At 48.8% G+C, this 20,357-nt stretch overlaps 1 protein-coding gene across 1 annotated transcript in view; it reads right to left on the bottom strand.

The window, feature by feature from the left end:
* Positions 1 to 925: 925 nt before the first annotated feature.
* The window catches only part of LOC142771368 (uncharacterized), a 43,261-nt gene continuing 23,829 nt past the window's right edge, over positions 926 to 20,357 (bottom strand). The window contains exons 3-4 of the mRNA XM_075872844.1: positions 11,194 to 11,405; positions 926 to 1,226 (exon numbers count right to left, since the gene is read on the bottom strand). Of these exons, the coding sequence (XP_075728959.1) occupies positions 1,010 to 1,226; positions 11,194 to 11,405 (429 nt within the window). The 3' untranslated portion in view covers positions 926 to 1,009. The remainder of the gene's footprint in view (positions 1,227 to 11,193; positions 11,406 to 20,357) is intronic.

Below are 20,357 nucleotides of genomic sequence, written 5' to 3'. Positions count from 1 at the left end.
TTGTTGCTATTGGCACACCAAAGCCCGCTCTTGCATTACTTATGGCAAATGAGCATCGATCTCACGTTTATTAAATTTGACAGGCATCACTTGGACCAAAAAAAATGGGCGGATGGATGGATGGATGGATGGATGGATGGATGGATGGATGGATGGATGGATGGATGGATGGATGGATGGATGGATGGATGGATGGATGGATGGATGGATGGACGGACGGACGGACGGGCGGGCGGACGGTCGGACGGATGGACGGACGGACGGACGGATGGATAGACGGATGGACAGATAGAGTGCTCAGATTTGGGTACACGTTAAAGAACCCCAGGTGGTCGAAATTTCTGGAGCCCTCCACTACGACGTCTCATAATTATATGGTGGTTTTGGGACGTTAAACTTGACATATCAATCAATCATATATCATGGATGAATGAATGGTACGGACGGACGGATGGATGTTTTGAGCATTGCCTTCCATAAAGGGGCGGTGACATAGGTGCCGCCAGGCTCAGCAGGAAAAAAAAAGAAACTTTTGCCCTCTTCTTTTAGCTAGGCTTGATGTCCTGTGAACTTCGATTTGGTCTATCTTACTATATACAACGCACGTTCACAGCCTGGTTATCCGCCCCTCATGGTATAGTGTCCTTATTTTTCCTTTTTTTGTTGGTCCTTTTTGTCGGCGTGTCGATGCCTTCTGCACCGGGAGCAAAAGGGATCGGCATGCTGCGCCATCTTATGTTCAATGCGGTAATTACATATACATGGTTGGCCACCGAAATTGCCTGTTCATGCGGAATTTTCTGAGTGTGCGCCATATTCAAGGCAATGGTACTATGACAGATCATTGCTCTGACAACTCAACCACTCGAGCAGGCAGCGCATTTACGACAACGCATGTAGGGTGAATGAGGACAAGAACATGACATTAAGTCGTTCGGTTTATTTTACACGAACGGGTGCGAAGGCACATTACCTATCCGCAAGCTGCTTTCAAACTGCGCATCGACCATCAGCCGGCCATTCCGGTAAACTTCCCGAAGAGACCCAGCCAAAAGTTGACGATGCCCATGCACAGCTTCAAGCTCGTTCTGACGTACCCCATCACCACGTCAGTGTAGAATTGCTCAAGGCCTCCCAGCATGCCGTGCGCCATACGCTGGCTTCGTATCCTTCCTGTCTTGATGCCGCTGATGACGTCCGTAAATCGTCTTTGTGCTTCAAGGTTCCTGTGACGACCAGTAGAAGCAAAAATTAAATAAATAAATTGTGTTATTAAACGTAATAAAACTATGTTCGATATTCGGTTGCATTTGAAGAGAAAGTACGTGCATGCGATAAAATCGCATTTTGAGGCAATCATATTATTTAGAGACAGCATGGCTACAAGCTACGCTTTCTCCCATACACCCGTCCAGTGCAAGTGAAACGAACATGGATCCCTTTCCATCATTGCTGTACAACTCCTAACAGGCAGCTGCTTCAAGGTTTTGCTCACATTACCAGATTATAGGAGGTTATGCTGTATGTTTATCAGATCTATGCACCTTTTCTTTCATATTGCCTGTTTGATAGACAAGTATAATGTGATCAGGTGTTTTCACAGTGTACTCTTTTGAGACGAGAACCTGGATGCCTCGTATTAAGAAAGTGACGACCACTGATATAACACGAGTGACACAAATAAACATCATCGTGCGAACGTAATCGTAATGTCATGGTGACGTAACTGGATGACGTCATCCCAGCTGTGGCGGCTACATTTCCGATGGAGGCGGAAATGTTGTAGGCCCGTGTGCTAAGATTTGGGTGCACGTTAAAGAACCCTAGGTGGTCGAAATTTCCGGAGCCCTCCACTACGGCGTCTCTCATAATCATATGGTGGTTTTGGGACGTTAAACCCCACAAATCAAATCAAATCAATGTAACTGGATGACGTCATCACACGACATCATCGCTTGAGCAAAAGTGAGCTGATCCCGTGGAGAGAGAGAATGAGAATACAAGCAAGGCTGGAAAGTTCACACTGCAGGACGGAGCCTGGTAGGCTGCCCAGCACAAGAAAAGAGAGAGAGGCAAGGAAAGTCAGAGAGCAGGAGAGGAAAGTTACTGTTTCAGCCATCGTAACAGTTCCACGCTTGTCATTACAAATGGCAAATCAGTACCGTATTCTTGAGAAAACCCAATGGCGTCTTTCTTGCCTTTCAGAACTGTGATGGGCAGCGCCATGGTCCTAATATCTTCGCAACAGTGGAAGCGCTTCCTTCCAGATTATCTAGAGCTCTACGGAGGTGAAGTTTCTCTCTTGAATAAGTCGTGCAGTAACTGAAACGGTGCTCAAAAGTTTCGCCAACGGCCGAGTTGGTCACTCGGCGTTGTTAGACATCTCATTATTAAATGAAAATGCGTTGATAGATGCTGCACCCACACGGAAACGGAACAGCGCTGTATCTTCCTCTCGGGAAAGACGAGGTAGTTAGTAGCCGCAGCCGTACTTTCGGGTCGAGGGAAGGCAATTGATGGTGTGTGAACTGTTTTGTTTGCTCTTTCTGCATTGCCATGTTCTGCGCCAGCTTACGTAAGCATCGCGCAGCGTCGATTCTTGATTATGGTGCACGCAGAAATATAGGGTATTTTTCTGCGTGTGATTTTTGGCAGCTCCATCGGTAAGGTCTTTGCCAGAGATGCCGCAATGATGTGGTAGTCACAGAAACAAAACGCTGTGTCTTTTTGCGATCGCATAGTGCGCTACTTCTCGTATTTCACGCACAAGTGGTTCGTACGATCCATTATGAATTACCGATGAAGGACAGTGTAGAGCCACCTTTTAATCGCAGAATAATCTTCATGGATTAGCCGGCTGTTGCTAGATGATAGACGGCACCATCAGGGCAGCAAGCTCCGAATCGGTCGATGTCCTCACGTGACAAAGCGTGTAAGTGAGGTTGGTGTTTCGGGATCAGGTAATGGTGGCGCCGGTAGAGTTGGTGTGGATCGTATAGAGCCATTCGTATTTACGTGAAATCTGTCAGCATATAAAGTGTGCAAACAGTGCAAAGTCACTTGCTTCAATGCCTAGGTAGAATATGGTATTTCTGGTCTCTTATTCCTAGTCGGGAAGGTGCGCTTCGGACTTACGTATGCATTGCAAGGCAGATGACGACTGCGCCGAGGGTGTAAAACCCGATGTTAATAAAGCGCAGGAAGAGACGCCGGTACCTTCTTTCAGCACATCAACGTAACGCGCAAAACATGCCTAATTCCATGTCAACGTCTCGTTGGCGAGTGTGTGAAGCAGCACGGAAAGCCTCGCATTGAGTCTGCAATTACTTCCTCTAACCTGCTCGCGCAGGTGAAAGGTCATTTTCACCCGTTCGTTGAATCATTCTTAAACGTGTCCTCCACTTGATCTACTCAAAGGGCCCAGTCAGACACCACCGAGGATGGAGCTTCTAAGCCATTAGTGCTCCACCACGGTGGTCTAGTGGCTAAGGTACTCGGCTGCTGACCCGCAGGTCGCGGGTTCAAATCCCGGCTGTGGTGGCTGCATTTCCGATGGAGGCGGAAATGTTGTAGGCCCCTGTACTCAGATTTGGGTGCACTTTAAAGAACCCCAGGTGGTCAAAATTTCCGGTGCCCTCCACTACGGCGTCCATCATAATCAAATAGTGGTTTTGAGACGTTAAACCCCACAAATCAATCAATCAATTAATCAATCAATCTAAGCCATTAGTTCTCACATAGGTCGGAATATGATCACTGTGATGAGTTTCAATATCAGTGAACCACCGCGCTTTGGAACTTAGACAACACCCCACAAGTTTCAAGCCGAGAGGGGTACTAGACGTCGTTCCTAGCAGAAACCCCTGGCTATGGCTAAGAAGGCGCAGGTTGTGGTATGAAGCAAATGATATATCTGTGCGCGGCCGTTTGAGTTTATCTTCACGCTTTTGCATATCAGATGATTGCTTGGGAAGTCGCCTGTTTTAATACCTGATCAAGTTGTCATAAAGTCCACCAGCTTCTACAATCAAGTTAACTGGATATATGTTGACACCAATGAGTCTAATAGATAACACCTCCTCCACATGAAATCCACACATATATACTGCACGGTTCTCGCCGTTTTGTGGTAAAGCTTAGGCGAAATAAGGTCTTTGAGAATGTTAACAACAAGGTTGCTACCCCTTGAATTCGTGGTTGAAAATGAAAGGCTTGTACCCCGGATGCTATTACAATATATAGTGCCACGTTCCATTTCCCAAGCTTTTGTTATCGTCCCAGAACACCACACGATTCTCAGCGCAAACCGCGCCTGCAGTTTTCGAGAGGGTTCCGGACTGTAGTAGATCATTTCGATAAGATCATGCCCACTGTGCGAATGGTACAGATTGTTCTGGAACGTACGCCGCCGCCAGCGGTAGCGCTACAACATTCGACGGCGGGAGTATAAATGCCGACGCACTTCGCCGCTTGTCAGTTGTTGATCGAAGGCCGACGCTCCGTTCGCCGCTATCAGTCTGAGACTGCTATCTGTGCGAGACTGCTGCTGTAATTGGACTTTCTGTTTACCGGGCACAGGTTCGCCCAAATAAACAGTTAAATCCCAACAAGAAGTCTCCTGTCTTCGGCCACGTCACGACCCCGTGACATCTGGTGGAGGTGCTGTTTCGTTCATGTACCGGACGCCCCCGTCAAGCCGTGAACCCAGCCCACGTCGCGGAGAAGACACCGACGCCAACCAGGAGCAGCGAACAAGCCGCCGACAGCAAGGGCTACCACCGGAGTACGGGCTTTTACACGACAAGGCACGGAAGACCAAGGCCATGACAGCGACTGCTGCGACAATGACAACCGCAGCGTCCCAGCCCACGATGGTCATGCATCAACCCAGGGAACCACCAATTTTCCATGGGTCATCGTTCGAAGACCCGGAGTCCTGGCTAGAAACATACGACCGTGTGGCCGCCCTCAACCAGTGGGACCATGACGAAAAGCTGCGTCGTGTGTTCTTGTATTTGGAAGACACCGCAAGGACCTGGCTCGAAAATCGAGAGTCCACGCTCCGAACGTGGGATGTTTTCTGCGGCGCATTCCTGCAAACGTTCGCAAGTGTCGCTCGAAAAGAGAGGGCCGCTGCTTTATTAGACACCCGGGTTCAGCTACCAAATGAAAATGTCGCCATTTTCACAGAAGAAATGACCCGACTATTCCGTCACGCTGACCCAGACATGCCTGAGGAGAAAAAAGTTCGTTTCCTCATGCGAGGGGTCAAACAGGAGCTCTTCGCGGGGCTGATCGGAAACCCACCGAAAACCATGCAAGAATTTGTAGCCGAAGCGACCACTATCGAAAAGACCCTGGACATGCGCACCAGACAGTATAATCGTCGCCTGACTGCAGAGTGCGCTGCTGCTAAAGCCAGTCACTGCGGAGACCTGCGTGAAACGATCCGAGCGATCGTGCGGGAAGAGCTGCGCAAGCTGTTGCCTTCGGCGCAGCCTCAAGTGGATTCAATCGCCGACATTGTGCGAGAAGAAGTTCGGCAATCGCTTCCAATTCCCCACGCACCGCTGCCCGAGCCGGAAGCTCTGAGCTACGCCGCTGCACTGCGCCACAACGCTCCTCCCCGTTCATGCCAAAACGCCGCCCCATCGCACTTCCGTCGACAGACGCCACCGCCGCCACCACCTTTACCGACGTCATACCGTCCGCCAGCGGCCCAGCGCAGTGCACCGAGGAAGACTGACGTCTGGCGCACCCCTGACCACCGCCCACTCTGCTACCACTGCGGTGAGGCCGGACACACATACCGCCGTTGCCAGTACCGACAGATGGGACTGCGTGGCTTCGCCGTCAATGCACCCCGCCCACAGCCAGGAGAACGACCACGTGACATCGCCGACTACCTGACAGGAACACGGTGGACACCACGAAGCCCTTCGCGTTCACCGTCGCCCAGCCGCCGCACGTCACCGCACCACCGACAGTACTCTGGCCCAACGCGGGGCCGGTCTCCTAGCCCGTATCCGGGAAACTAAGGGCAGCAACCGGTGGAGGTGCGGTTGCTGTGCGACGAACTACCGAAGATCCTCCGACGACGACGACGCCGCGACGGAGCTTTCCGAACACAACGCCAACCAGGCAAAGCCCTAACGGCGAAAGCTTACTTACCGAAGGTGGCCTGACGACGCAACATGGAAGCAGCGGAACAAGCCGACACAGCCGTGACCCGACGCCACGCCCTAACTGTAATGCGAGACGGCGAACTAGCGATCTCGACGTTCTTATCGACGGCCACAGTGTGACCGCTCTCGTCGATACTGGAGCCGACTATTCTGTCATCAGTGGGTCGTTCGCCGCGAAGTTAAAGAAAGTTAGGACAGCTTGAAAAGGCCCTGAAATCCGCACAGCCGGAGGTCATCTCGTAACGCCTGCAGGAATCTGCACAGCGAGAGTCACCATTAACGGCCGTATTTATCCTACAGACTTCATATTCCTACAGCGTTGCTCGAGAGATGTCATCCTTGGCATGGACTTCTTATGCCTCCATGGTGCTGTCATCAACCTAAAAACAAAGTCGATAACGTTATCTACAGAAGAAGCACTACCGCCGCGCACGCCGTCTGGACACCATGCCTTGAATGTGCTGGAAGAACAAGTCACCATTCCGCCTCGCTCAAGCGTCCTTATTTCAGTCAGCGCTCCTGAATCACCTGACTTCAAAGGCGTCGTTGAAGGCAGTCAGCATCTGTTGGTCACCCGAAATATTTGCGTCGCAAGAGGAATTGCAGAGCTGCGGGGAGGCAAAGCAACGGTTATGCTCACGAATTTCAGCAATGAGTACAAACATGTGAACAAAGGAACAACGGTCGCATACATCGAAGAAATTGTCGAAGCCACCAGTGCTTTCGCCCTCGCCGATTCTGCGGAACCTGCTCAGAAGAACCAAGCCCCTCCCATAGCTTTCGACGTCAATCCCAGACTTCCGAACGATAAGCAAAAACAGCTCAAGGCCCTGCTCCTGCAATACGAAGATTGCTTTTCGTCGTCATCGAAAATTCGGCAGACCCCAATCACGAAACATCGCATCATAACCGAAGAAAATGCCAGACCACTCCGTCAGAGTCCGTACAGGGTTTCGACGCGAGAACGTGAGGCCATGAAGAGACAAGTTGATGAAATGCTGCGAGATGACATTATTCAGCCGTCCAAGAGTCCGTGGGCATCCCCCGTGGTGTTAGTGAAAAAAAAGGATGGGACCCTACGTTTCTGCGTCGATTATCGCCGCCTGAACAAAATCACAAGAAAGGACGTGTATCCTCTCCCACGAATAGACGACGCCCTTGATCGGCTCCATAACGCCAAGTACTTCTCGTCAATGGACCTCAAGACTGGCTATTGGCAAATCGAAGTCGACGAAACAGACCGAGAGAAGACGGCGTTTATAACACCGGACGGCCTCTTCGAGTTTAAGGTGATGCCCTTCGGCCTTTGCTCAGCGCCTGCAACTTTTCAACGCGTTATGGATACAGTACTGGCAGGATTGAAGTGGCAGACTTGCCTTGTGTACTTGGACGACGTCGTCGTGTTTTCCTCGAGTTTCGACGAGCATCTTCGGCGCCTTGAAGCTGTACTTCAAGCCATCAAAACTTCCGGACTCACACTGAAGCCAGAAAAGTGCAGATTTGCGTATGAAGAGCTCTTGTTTCTGGGGCACATTATCAGCAAGTCTGGAGTTCGTCCTGATCCACGGAAAACAGCCGCCATCGCCGACTTCCCGCCGCCCACTGACAAGAAAGCCGTGCGCCGATTTCTGGGCCTGTGCGCCTATTATAGGCGGTTCGTGAAAAACTTCGCCCGCATCGCCGATCCTCTCACTAACCTTACCAAGGCCGACGTGGAGTTCAAGTGGGAAACGCCACAGGAACACGCTTTCCAGGAGCTTAAACATCGTCTCCAGACGCCTCCGTTACTTGCCCATTTCGACGAATTCGCCGAGACAGAAATACATACTGACGCAAGCAGCGTAGGTCTTGGCGCCGTTCTTGTGCAGAGTGCTGACAGACTTGAAAGGGTTATTAGTTACGCCAGCCGATCGCTATCCAAAGCAGAAGCAAATTATTCAACAACAGAAAAGGAGTGCCTTGCCATCATCTGGGCTACATCGAAATTTCGCCCATACCTCTATGGCAGGCCCTTCAAGGTTGTGAGCGACCACCACGCCTTGTGTTGGCTAGCCACTTTGAAGGACCCTTCAGGTCGCCTCGCACGATGGAGCCTGAGACTTCAAGAATATGACATTACTGTCATTTACAAGTCCGGCAAAAAACACTCCGACGCCGACTGTCTCTCTCGTGCGCCTGTCGACCAACCGCCACCCGACGACCCGGATGACGACTACTTCTTGGGAACGATCACTACCGACGACTTCGCTGAACGACAGCGGGCCGACCCGGAACTTAAGGCCCTAATAGAATACCTCGAAGGCAGGACCGCTGAAGTCCCGAAGGTATTCAAGCGCGCACTTGCGTCGTTTTTTCTACGAAACGGTCTTCTACAAAAGAAAAACTTTTCACCGCTTCGGGCTAAGTACCTCCTTGTGGTGCCTTCAGCTCTGCGACCAGAACTCCTGCAGGCCCTGCACGACGATCCGACGGCAGGGCACCTCGGTGTTTCTCGCACGCTCGCGAGGATACAAGAAAGGTACTACTGGACGCGTCTTACCACCGACGTCACTCGTTCTGTGAGGACATGCCGGGACTGTCAGCGACGCAAGACACCGCCGACAAGGCCAACGGGATTTCTGCAGCCAATTGATCCACCTTGCCGACCTTTCCAGCAGATTGGTATGGACCTACTGGGGCCGTTCCCGACGTTGGCTTTCGGAAACAAGTGGATCGTGGTAGCTACCGACTACCTCACCCGCTACGCCGAAACAAAAGCCCTGCCAAAAGGCAGTGCATCCGAGGTAGCTAAGTTCTTCGTCGAAAATATCGTTCTACGTCACGGCGCCCCGGAGGTCCTTATCACCGACAGAGGAACGGCATTCACTGCCGACTTAACTCAAGCGATCTTGGCATACAGCCAAACAAACCACCGCCGGACGACAGCGTACCACCCACAGACCAACGGCCTCACCGAGCGGCTTAACAAGACGATCGCCGACATGCTGTCAATGTACGTCGATGTCGAACACAAGACGTGGGACGCCATTCTTCCGTATGTGACCTTCGCATACAACACGGCGGTGCAGGAGACGACGCAGATACCTCCATACAAATTGGTCTACGGAAGGAGCCCGGCAACGACGCTCTATGCCATGTTACCCAACGTCACCGACGAAGAAAACCTCGATGTGAGCGAGTACCTTCATCGCGCCGAAGAAGCCCGACAACTTGCGCGGCTCCGTATCAAGAATCAACAGACGACCGACAGCCACCGTTACAACCTTCGACGACGCTTCGTGGAATACCAGCCCGGTGAACGTGTTTGGGTGTGGACGCCGATACGCCGACGTGGACTAAGTGAAAAGCTTCTGCGACGGTACTTCGGACCGCACAAGGTGGTTCGACGTCTCGGCCCACTTGATTACGAGGTTGTCCCCGACGGCATCACGAACTCTCAACGACGCCGATCGCGACCTGAAGTCGTCCATGTCGCACGCCTAAAGCCGTTTCATGCGCGTTAACAAACTAAAACAGTGCTTTTTTTGTATTATTGTTGTATTGTAATTTATTCATTGTACTTTCTTGCATTATTATTGTACCTTCATCTTTAGTTAAAGCATCGAGACGATGCCTTTTTCAGAGGGGGGCAATGCCACGTTCCATTTCCCAAGCTTTTGTTATCGTCCCAAAACACCACACGATTCTCAGCGCAAACCGCGCCTGCAGTTTTCGAGAGGGTTCCGGACTGTAGTAGATCATTTCGATAAGATCACGCCCACTGTGCGAATGGTACAGATTGTTCTGGAACGTACGCCGCCGCCAGCGGTAGCGCTACAACATTCGACGGCGGGAGTATAATGCCGACGCGCTTCGCCGCTTGTCAGTTGTTGATCGAAGGCCGACGCTCCGTTCGCCGCTATCAGTCTGAGACTGCTATCTGTGCGAGACTGCTGCTGTAATTGGACTTTCTGTTTACCGGGCACAGGTTCGCCCAAATAAACAGTTAAATCCCAACAAGAAGTCTCCTGTCTTCGGCCACGTCACGACCCCGTGACAATAGTTTCGCCTCACCTATTAGGTAATTACCATTATCGGTAAGTGGTTCTTGAACGCAAGCTTCCAGAAATCCGATCTCATATTCACATTTTCACAATCATAATATCACATTTTATTGAAGTGTGAAGACAAGTCCCGGAGGTGGCGCTTAACTGTGCAAGATGCAGAAACGTTTCGGAAGGAGAAGAGACCGGAATTAGGGTTAAGAAACGACATCAATACCATCGAGAGAGACAAAAAAGATTGGTCAGTTCCACTTCGCAAGCTCTGCCAAAACAGTACAGCTGATGTCCCCCCCCCCCCCTCCTTTTTATCACCAGGTTCACTCTCACATTTGTGCGCCTCTCATTGGTTCGTTCTTTCCAACAAGCCTCGCCCTCACCCATCTTGTCAAGGCGCAGCCCTTTTTCTCTTACTGAGCCCCACTCTCACCATGCCACAACACCCCGTGACCACCGCTACGCCAACGGATAGGAAAACCTCCACTAAGGGCCCCTTCGCTATTAACTAGTAGATGGCTTTCGCACTCGAGTCGTCACCATAGCATACGGTGAAGTAGCGCTCCTTGGACAGAGAGAAAGGTGACTCGCTACTTTCTCAACTAAATTTATTTCAAAAAAGAATACCTCATATATGTGCCCCCACACACCTCCGAGCGACCCAAAAATGAACCAACAGTCAATGCCAACTTATCAAACACTTTTGTGCACACCATTGTTGATTAATTTCTGCATCGCTCGTGGGTATGTGGGTGCTAATTAGGGATTATTTTTGCTCTAATAAATATAGTTACCAGCGTAGCAAGTGTCGTGCCCTTTTCCCTTTTGTCCCTGTCAAAAGTGGGTTACATCATAGTACAGTATGATGGTCAGTCTCCAACTAGGCCTGTTCTCAACCTCACTGAACATTTCATTCGGCTTCCACGATTGTATAATCGACCTTTTTTTTTTTCTTTGAGATTCACACTCACTTTTGCCGCAGCTGACCGATGATCCGGTCGAGCTGCCGTATTCTGCTTTCCATCTGGGACCGCTGGATGCCTCCCACCTTACCGGACTTTTTCGCCTCGACCAACTCCCGGCGGATCTCCTCGCGGACGGACTCCAGGTCGCGCTCCGCTTCGAGCCCTTCGGTTATCTTCACCTCGATCTCCTGGATTAGCGGGGCCTCCCGACGCAGTATCTACGTGAGAGAAACAACCGAATGACATTCAAAAAAATTCAGGTTCCATTTGTCCTATAAAAAAAAATGAAGGCAAGCGAATCTTTGTATGTACGTGACATATATATATATATATATATATATATATATATATATATATATATAGGGACAAAGAAGGCAAAATAACTACCAATATGGATAAGATAGTTAAAATAGCGGAGGAGTTTTACAAAGATCTGTACAGTAGCCGGGACAACTACGACTTTAATACTATAAGAACTAGCAGTACCCCAGACGACACGCCACCAGTAATGATAAAAAAAAAAAGTCAGAAAAGCTTTGGAGAGCATGCAAAGAGGCAAAGCTGCTGGTAAGGATCAGGTAACATCAGATCTGCTGAAAGATGGAGGACAGATTGTGTTAGAAAAACTAGCCACCCTGTTTACGAGGTGTCTCCTGACGGGAAGTGTACCGGAGTCTTGGAAAAACGCTAGCATCATCTTAATACATAAGAAAGGAGATGACAAGGACTTGAAGAATCACAGGCCGATTAGCTTGCTTTCTGTAGTATACAAGCCATTTACAAAGGTAATTGCTAACAGAGTAAAGAAAACATTAAAATTCAATGAACCAAAAGAACAAGCAGGATTTCGAACAGGCTACTCAACAATCGACCACATTCATACTATCAATCAGGTAATAGAGAAATGCTCAGAATATAACCAACCACTATACATAGCCTTCATAGATTACGAGAAGGCGTTTGGTTCAGTAGAAATATCAGCCGTCATGCAGACACTGCGGAATCAGGGCGTCGATGAAGTATATATAAACATCCTGGAATAAGTCTACAGGGGATCAACTGCTACCATAGTGCTTCATAAAGAAATCAACAGAATACCAATCAAGAAGGGTGTAAGGCAGGGGGACACAATCTCCCCAACGCTATTTACCGCGTGCTTACTGGAAGTTTTCAGAAGCCTAGAATGGAAACAGTTAGGGATAAGAGTTAATGGAGAGTACCTTAGTAACCTGCGCTTCGCTGATGACATTGCATTGCTGAGTAACTCAGGGGACGAATTGCAACTCATGATTACGGAGTTAGACAAGGAGAGCAGAAATGTGGGTTTTAAAATTAATCTGCAGAAAACGAAATTAATGTACAACAACCTCGGAAAAGAGCAGCGCTTCGGGATAGGTAATAGTGCACTTCAAGTTGTAAGAGACTATATATATGTCTACTTAGGGCAGGTAATAACCGCGGAGCCGGACCACGAGACTGAAGTAACTAGAAGAATGAGAATGGGGTGGAGCACATTTGGCAAGCACTCTCAAATTATGACAGGTACATTGCCACTATCCCTCAAGAGGATGGTACATAACAGCTGTATCTTGCCGGTACTTAGCTACGGAGCAGAAACCTGAAGACTTACAAAGAGGGCTCAGCTTAAAATGAGGACGACGCAGCGAGGAATGGAAAGAAAAATGGTAGGTGTAACCTTAAGAGACAAGAAGAGAGCAGAGTGGATTAGGGAACAAACGGGGGTTAAGGATATCATAGCTGCAATCAAGAAGAAGAAATGGACATGGGCCGGGCATGTAGCGCGTAGACAGGATATCCACTGGTCGTTAAGGGTAACTAACTGGATTCCCAGAGAAGGCAAGCGGGTTAGGGGGATACAGAAGGTTAGGTGGGCAGATAAGATTAAGAAGTTTGCGGGTACAAATTGGCAGCAGCAAGCACAGGACCGGGTTAACTGGCGGAACATGGGAGAGGCCTTTGTCCTGCAGTGGACGTAGTCAGGGTGATGATGATGATGATGATGATGATGATGATATTTTTGAGAGCGAAGCTTTTGATGTTCCTAAATCGGAGACAGGGCACACGAGTACCGTGGTGCCGAAGCTGTAACCAGATATGTATGCACAGGATTAGGGTCGCTTCCACCTCTCGTAGAAAATTCAACCAGCTCCGCCTTGGGGATTCCGATAAAACAGTGACGCTGGTCGCGCTCCCTTCTTAGGGACAGCGCAATTCTGTGCTTTGCAAGTCTTTCGTGTATCTTGTATCACCGCTTTTCATTAAACGATCTGTCCAAGCTTTGAGCTGCAGTACAGTTTTGTTAAATGCGAAGCATTTTTTTTTTGCGTACCCCATGCACTTTTATAGTGTCTATATACGTATCTATCTACCTATGTAGCCAACTACGTCTGGTTGCTTTTTGGATCACCCCGTTAACTTGGAATGGGCAAAGATTGGTGTGAGAAGATGAGATTATTTTACAAATATGACTGACTGGTTATGAAATAATGTGACAATTCCGTCACTTACGTCATCAATTTCTTTCCACCATCCTCGTGCGGCCCACACCTTTGTACCCCGGGCGGATATGTGCCACATGTTATTGACAGTTAAAGTCTATCCAGTAACGGCGACAACAGGCGTTGATAATTTGAACGTAAGAGCATTAAGAATAGGCTGACATCGGCAGCGCTGACCCGACAAACGCAAAGATTATTTTGAGGGCACCAGCAGAAATCGAATCCAAGCATTCCACGTGGTAATGAAGTATTGTACGCATAGCCACGCTAGGTTTCGAAATACCGTAGGAAAGAGACACTATGCAGGCGCAACGTTGGTTAAATGTCAGTTGTGGTATAACAGTGCTGACTATCAAATTTTATAAACATTACGTATACATGTTCTCCTCTCACAGAGGCGTGACATCGGGTCGACGTCAATTGTATACTTAAGCGCCATTCACTGAAGTTCGTCCAGCAGCACCACCCATTCTCGCAAACACAGGCGCTGCAGCTCAACTTACCGCATCTGGTGTTCATATTTCCCGTGCGGCGTTCGACATCGCTACGCAGCTGCAAACAACTGGTTATACAAAGCATATGTGACTGTTGAAGATATGTCTGTGAGTACAACATTTGTGCACATATTTAGCATCACTTCGTAAAGTTCCGCTCAACAGAAAAACCACGACACCGTCACCTTTCCTCATCATTCTTTGCTTAACATCGATTTTTCAAAGTATACGGGGGACATGTCTATCTATTCGCACCTTGACTTACACAGGTTTACAAAGAAGCCTTCCTTTGAGACGCTCTGGTATGTTTAATAATTACCGCTCTTTATTAAACTCTTTGTTATGTTTTGAGGTGGTTGTACAGCCACCACCTTTTATACCCACAAACTGTCGCGCGACTGTGGTGTGACTAACGCGCACGCTGTTCGGAAGGAAGGAAAAAGGAAGAGCCCCAAATCTGTGACACTCACCCAAGATGAGGAATTGATTGATTTGTGGGGTTTAACGTCCCAAAACCACCATTTGATTATGAGAGACGCCGTAGTGGAGGGCTCCGGAAATTTTGACCACCTGGGGTTCTTTAACGTGCACCCAAATCTGAGTACACGGGCCTACAACATTTCCGCCTCCATCGGAAATGCAGCCGCCGCAGCCGGGAATCGAACCCGCGACCTGCGGGTCAGCAGCCGAGTACCTTAGCCACTAGACCACCGCGGCGGGGCAAGATGAGGAATTGGCCAAGAACCGGGTAGTTCTGACAAAATACTGTTAATTCTTTAGCTGACGTCTTTATGAGAGGGATCAAGAATTCGTTGAGAAAACTGTTGCCCTCTTCCTTTTCAGTGGAAGTAACACGCTGTGAGATTTACCCAGTTTCTGTGGCACACACGCGTTTAATTATGACGTTGATAGGTTTCCTATAGGCCGTACAGATTTCTGTTACACATACCCGTCTGTTGATGATAATGATAATGACGGTTTAAGAAATTGACATATCCCACGTAGAGAGGCAGTCGATGATATGGTAAGCATGAATGAGGAAGGATGATAGGTCACTTTGAAATCAGCACAACGTTAAGAGGCGGAGGTACATTATTAAACGTGCTATGAGCATAGCATGAAGTCGTGTTTTACATAAAATCTATATCATGGTTATCATATTTGGACGTCTCATCTACATTGATCGTGCATTCACGTCACGTAATACCGAATATTTGTATATGTGGAGCTAGCGCAACGGCGGCGAGCGCGTCATGAGGGGCCCAATATACTCCGACGCAACGTTGACGCACGCGCAGGCTGGGCGCAGCGACGCCACACTAGCGAAACGCGAGCACTCTATATAGCGACTCGACCGGCACGACTAGCGTCCGTCGGCGAGGCCCGGTGGTATCCGGTGCGAAATGCGACATGCTGCATTTCGCGACATGCTGACGGCGTTACTTAGACAACACCGCGTCTGCCTCTCTTCGTCACGGAAGGACGCTGTGTGCGCTCAAACGCGCATGCGTCAAGGCACCGCAGCGCGGCGCGCGCCTGCGAGTGTGTGGTATGCAGATCCACAATGAAGGTCAGTGGGCAGATCCATTGATCTTTGCTAGGGGGATATCGGCGCCTGGCGTGGCATCGCCGGCGTGACGCGATGAAACGAGCGCCGGCGCACACGCGCACCGGCTCACGTGTAAGTGTATTGGCGCCTAAAGTGTGGCGTGTATTAATGTTCTTACATGACACGCATCTCATGATTATCATGTTTGCACAAGTCACATACTTCGCCATCTATTCACGTGACGTAATACCAAATTTCAGCATATGTGAAGGTAGCGAAACGGCTGCGAGCGCATTATGAGTGTGGGACGAAGTCATGTTACATGACATGCATGTCATGATCATCATATTCGGACGTGTCGTTTACCTATGTCGTCCGTTCGTGTCACTTAATACTGAATTTGGTTCATTGATTGATTGATTTGTGGGGTTTAAGGTCCAAAACCACCATTTGATTATGAGAGACGCCGTAGTGGAGGGCTCCGGAAATTTTGACCACCTGGGGTTCTTTAACGTGCACCCAAATCTGAGTACACGGGCCTACAACATTTCCGTCTCCATCGGAAATGCAGCCGCCGCAGCCGGGAATCGAACCCGCGACCTGCGGGTCAGCAGCCGAGTACCTTAGCCACTAGACCACCGCGGCGGGGCGAATTTGGTTCATGAGAAGCTAGCGAAACGGCCGCGAGCGCACCATGAGCATGGCATGTAGTCATGTTGTCACACGACACGCATGTCATGATTATCATGTTTGCACCAGTCACATACCTTCGTCACCCATTCCCGTTCCTTAATACCAAATTCGGTATATGCAAAGCTAGCGAAACGACCGCGAGCACATCATGAGTGTGGCATGTGGTCGTGTTGTTACTTGACACGCATGTCATGATTTTTATGTTAGGGTCTGTCGGTTGTGTTTGCCATGCCGCCATGTCATAACAAACCAGTTTTGCAACATATCATGTGAATGAAACCACCGCAAGAGCAGCAAGACCAGGACATGTAAATCATGACATTTATGACGTACATGTCATTATTTTCGTGTTACGACTAGTCAGTTATGTTCGTCATACAGTCATATATATGACGGCCTGGACAGCTAAAAGTCGTAGGCGGATAGATAGATAGATAGATAGATAGATAGATAGATAGATAGATAGATAGATAGATAGATAGATAGATAGATAGATAGATAGATAGATAGATAGATAGATAGATAGATAGATAGATAGATAGATAGATAGATAGATAGATAGATAGATAGATAGATAGATAGATAGATAGATAGATAGATAGATAGATAGATAGATAGATAGATAGATAGATAGATAGATAGATAGATAGATAGATAGATAGATAGATAGATAGATAGATAGATAGATAGATAGATAGATAGATAGATAGATAGATAGATAGATAGATAGATAGATAGATAGATAGATAGATAGATAGATAGATAGATAGATAGATACGCTCGAAGTCGCCGAAGTTCGCCAAGAAATGCTTCGCATTTAATACATGGCTCCCAAACACTCTGGGGGAATGGCCAAGAAACAAGTAATTAGATAGAGTGGGTCACATAATTTGAAATCCACTGAATTATAATGGTTAGAATTAATTGAATTTTACAGATTGGGAGATTTGCAGTCAAAACCGCCTTAATTCGATTAAGAATCATTCTACAGCAAAACAGATATTCCGGTGACAATGGCCTAATGAGGACAGATTTCTGTGACACATAGCCTCTGTTGGGGCTATCTGCTGCCTGCTTCGTTTTTAGTGGGCCAGTTGTGCGAAGTGGCATACGCCCAATGTCTGTGGAGCGTGCTCGTTTATGATGTCCACCAGCGTTACCGTGGATTCCGCCTTTGAAGGGCTCGACCACGGTGGCCGGATTCGACCAAGAGCAGCTTCGCCGTTAGAGGGCCCCCTCACCAGGTTTGGCAATTTTTAGTTGACGAGCGCAATGCATACACGGGGCGTTCGCCATCACGCCTGCCGAAATTCGCAACGCCACGCGCCACGGAAGAGGGGCCGAATTTCATGAGGGCGCACGCCCAGAGGATAAAGGCCGGACGTATAGACGTGTAGGAATTGCCCAACGTAGACAGTATATTGCTGGGACGTCGCTCTTTCTACGTAAATGACTGTGCACTGACGTCGCCAACAGTAACACGTTGCAGGGGGGAAATAATTTCACAGTTTTTCGGATGCGCTCACTTCTCCGTGGTTAGTGCATCTAGCAGACGCCAGCCCTAGAAACTAAATTAATGGTCCTGCTCGTTCGAGCACTCATTATATTCATCTGTTCTACCGCGTCTATGCCAGTGTTTGCGAACGAGCGCGCACCGAGGCATACATCCCACAAAAACAGGCAGTAGACCACGAAATTACGATGGTCAACCACACAACGCCAATCACGTTATAACGGGTTGGGCTTGCTCGGGGAGGTCGTGCGCATGGGACCGTTTTCTAGGGTGCAGGAGAGGGTATGGAAGAGAGTTGGGGGGGGGGGGGGGGATTCTGTTTAGAAAAAGTGGTTAACGATTTAGAGTACTTAGTACTCTACTACGGGAGGGGCGAAGCTCCTAAAAGCGGCACCTGTTTATCCCTCGTCGTAGTCCCAATGCGTAACCAGTCTTGCGTTTTGACCTGCAAGGTGGTGCCGGTGGGAGATTTCTCCTGTGCGTAGTTGAACAATAAAAAATTCGGAGCGTCCGCGTTAACTAAAAGACAAATTCTCCTGTCTCTCATTTCCCATTAGCAGCCATGCATTGGCATGTACATTGAGCACTGTCTGACAAGGAAGGGTTGCTACATTATATACTCGCTGGGCGTAACCTCCTTGGTTTTAATCAATCAATCAATAAATTATTTATTTTCCACTTCAGAAAGAAGAGGGCAAGGGAAGAAAAAACTGTTTTCTTAGAAAGGTTTAGCGAGAGTTGGGCCGCAGTGCCATGAATACAGTGAACCAGTATATACCATGAACTCTAGGTGGTTAAAGGTGGGAAGTAGACACGAAGCGCGCGCCGTAAGAAAGTGTGCGTGTGCCACCTCTCGTTTAGTCCTTGGAATGTCCGCTGGATGGTGGTGGCTCTGTATTCGTAATATATGATGAAAAGATGCGAGGTAGTGGTACTTGGAGTCTTGACTAGATTGACGAATGGACACACGGACAGATGCATGGACGGACGCACGGATGGCTGCACGGACGGATGGACGCATAGACGGACGCAGGGGTGGATGCATGGACGAACGCCGGGACGGACGCACGAACAGACGCATGCACGGACGGGCCGATGGACGCATGGACGGTAACACAGACGGACGCATGGATGGACGGAAGCAAGAACGAATGGACGGACGCATGCTTCACCCCACTCTTTATCATTCACCCCGTGGATATGCTGCCATTTTTTTAACTGAGAGAAAAGAAGATAAAAGTGAGCCCCCTAACTGTCTGCATCAGAGTGCGACTCAACAGTGGCTCACGAAGGAAGGCTACGCGGGGCGAGCGGCAAGGGTTTCGAGCTCACCTCCTCTCATCATGGTTTCGCACCGCTTCAAAATACTGGCTTCCTACACTCGTAATGAACCGATTGAAAAAATTCTGGTGGCATAATGCTCTTCTTCGACCGCACAGCTGACTGCGTCTAAATAGAATTTCTTATGGGGCCTGGTAAGGGGACCTTAAAAGTGACCCGACGACATTTATCTGTGCAGTTTCGTCATCGTCATCAGAATAACCACCATGATCGTACCATTACCAACCTCCCTTTAGAATAGCATTAACGTTGACGTCACAAAGTACATACGTAATATTTCTACGCAGCGCAACGCTGGCATTCCGGACTGAGATATTGCGAACTCTTTTCTACAACAAATGCGTGCCTTTTGGCAGGTAACTATACCTCACTCATTACGAACCAGAGACTGGGCAAAATGAATTCAGAGTAAAGGTTAGAGTTCTTCGGAAGGTACAAAAGCACCCTCTGGGTGCATTCATTTCTGACTAAGCTTTGCTTTAGGGACGGCTTTAGGCTCTCCGATAGTCGAGTACTAAGGACTCGAAATCGTTAACCACTTTTTTCTTAACACGGTACTGCTGTGCATGCACGAGACGGCTTTACGCTCTCGCATGGTAGAGTACCTAGTACTCTAAATCGTTAACCACTTTTTCTAAACACAGTGATGGCGTTTGATTCGACAACATCACGGTACGGCTTTAAGCTCTCCCTTAGTAGAGGTCCTAGTACTCTAAATCGTTATCCACGTTTTCTAAACTCACAGGTTGATTAGTTACGCGAAATTCTAATAGCATCTTTGGGAATCGTACCCCGGAGCACTCGCGAAGCAGTCTAGAATTTCCCCGAAACCAAAAGGGGCTGTTACGAAAGACAGCGACGCCAACACGGTCCCGAAGGCACCACTGCTTCGAACTCCGCCAGGGAAGGTCACCAGCCCTTTGGTAGCGTAGGTTTCTCAGCTCGCGACTGCGTCTGCGCAGAGCTGATAGACTAGCGGACGAGACGACGGTGAGTTAAACAAGGTTTATGTACAGCATATATACAAAGGGGTTACAAATTCGGCACTGGGGCCGACAGCT

This window comes from Rhipicephalus microplus, chromosome 9 (genome assembly GCF_043290135.1).
Source record: "Rhipicephalus microplus isolate Deutch F79 chromosome 9, USDA_Rmic, whole genome shotgun sequence".
Lineage (NCBI taxonomy): Eukaryota > Metazoa > Arthropoda > Arachnida > Ixodida > Ixodidae > Rhipicephalus > Rhipicephalus microplus.
This window is presented reverse-complemented; position numbering and strand designations above follow the sequence as displayed.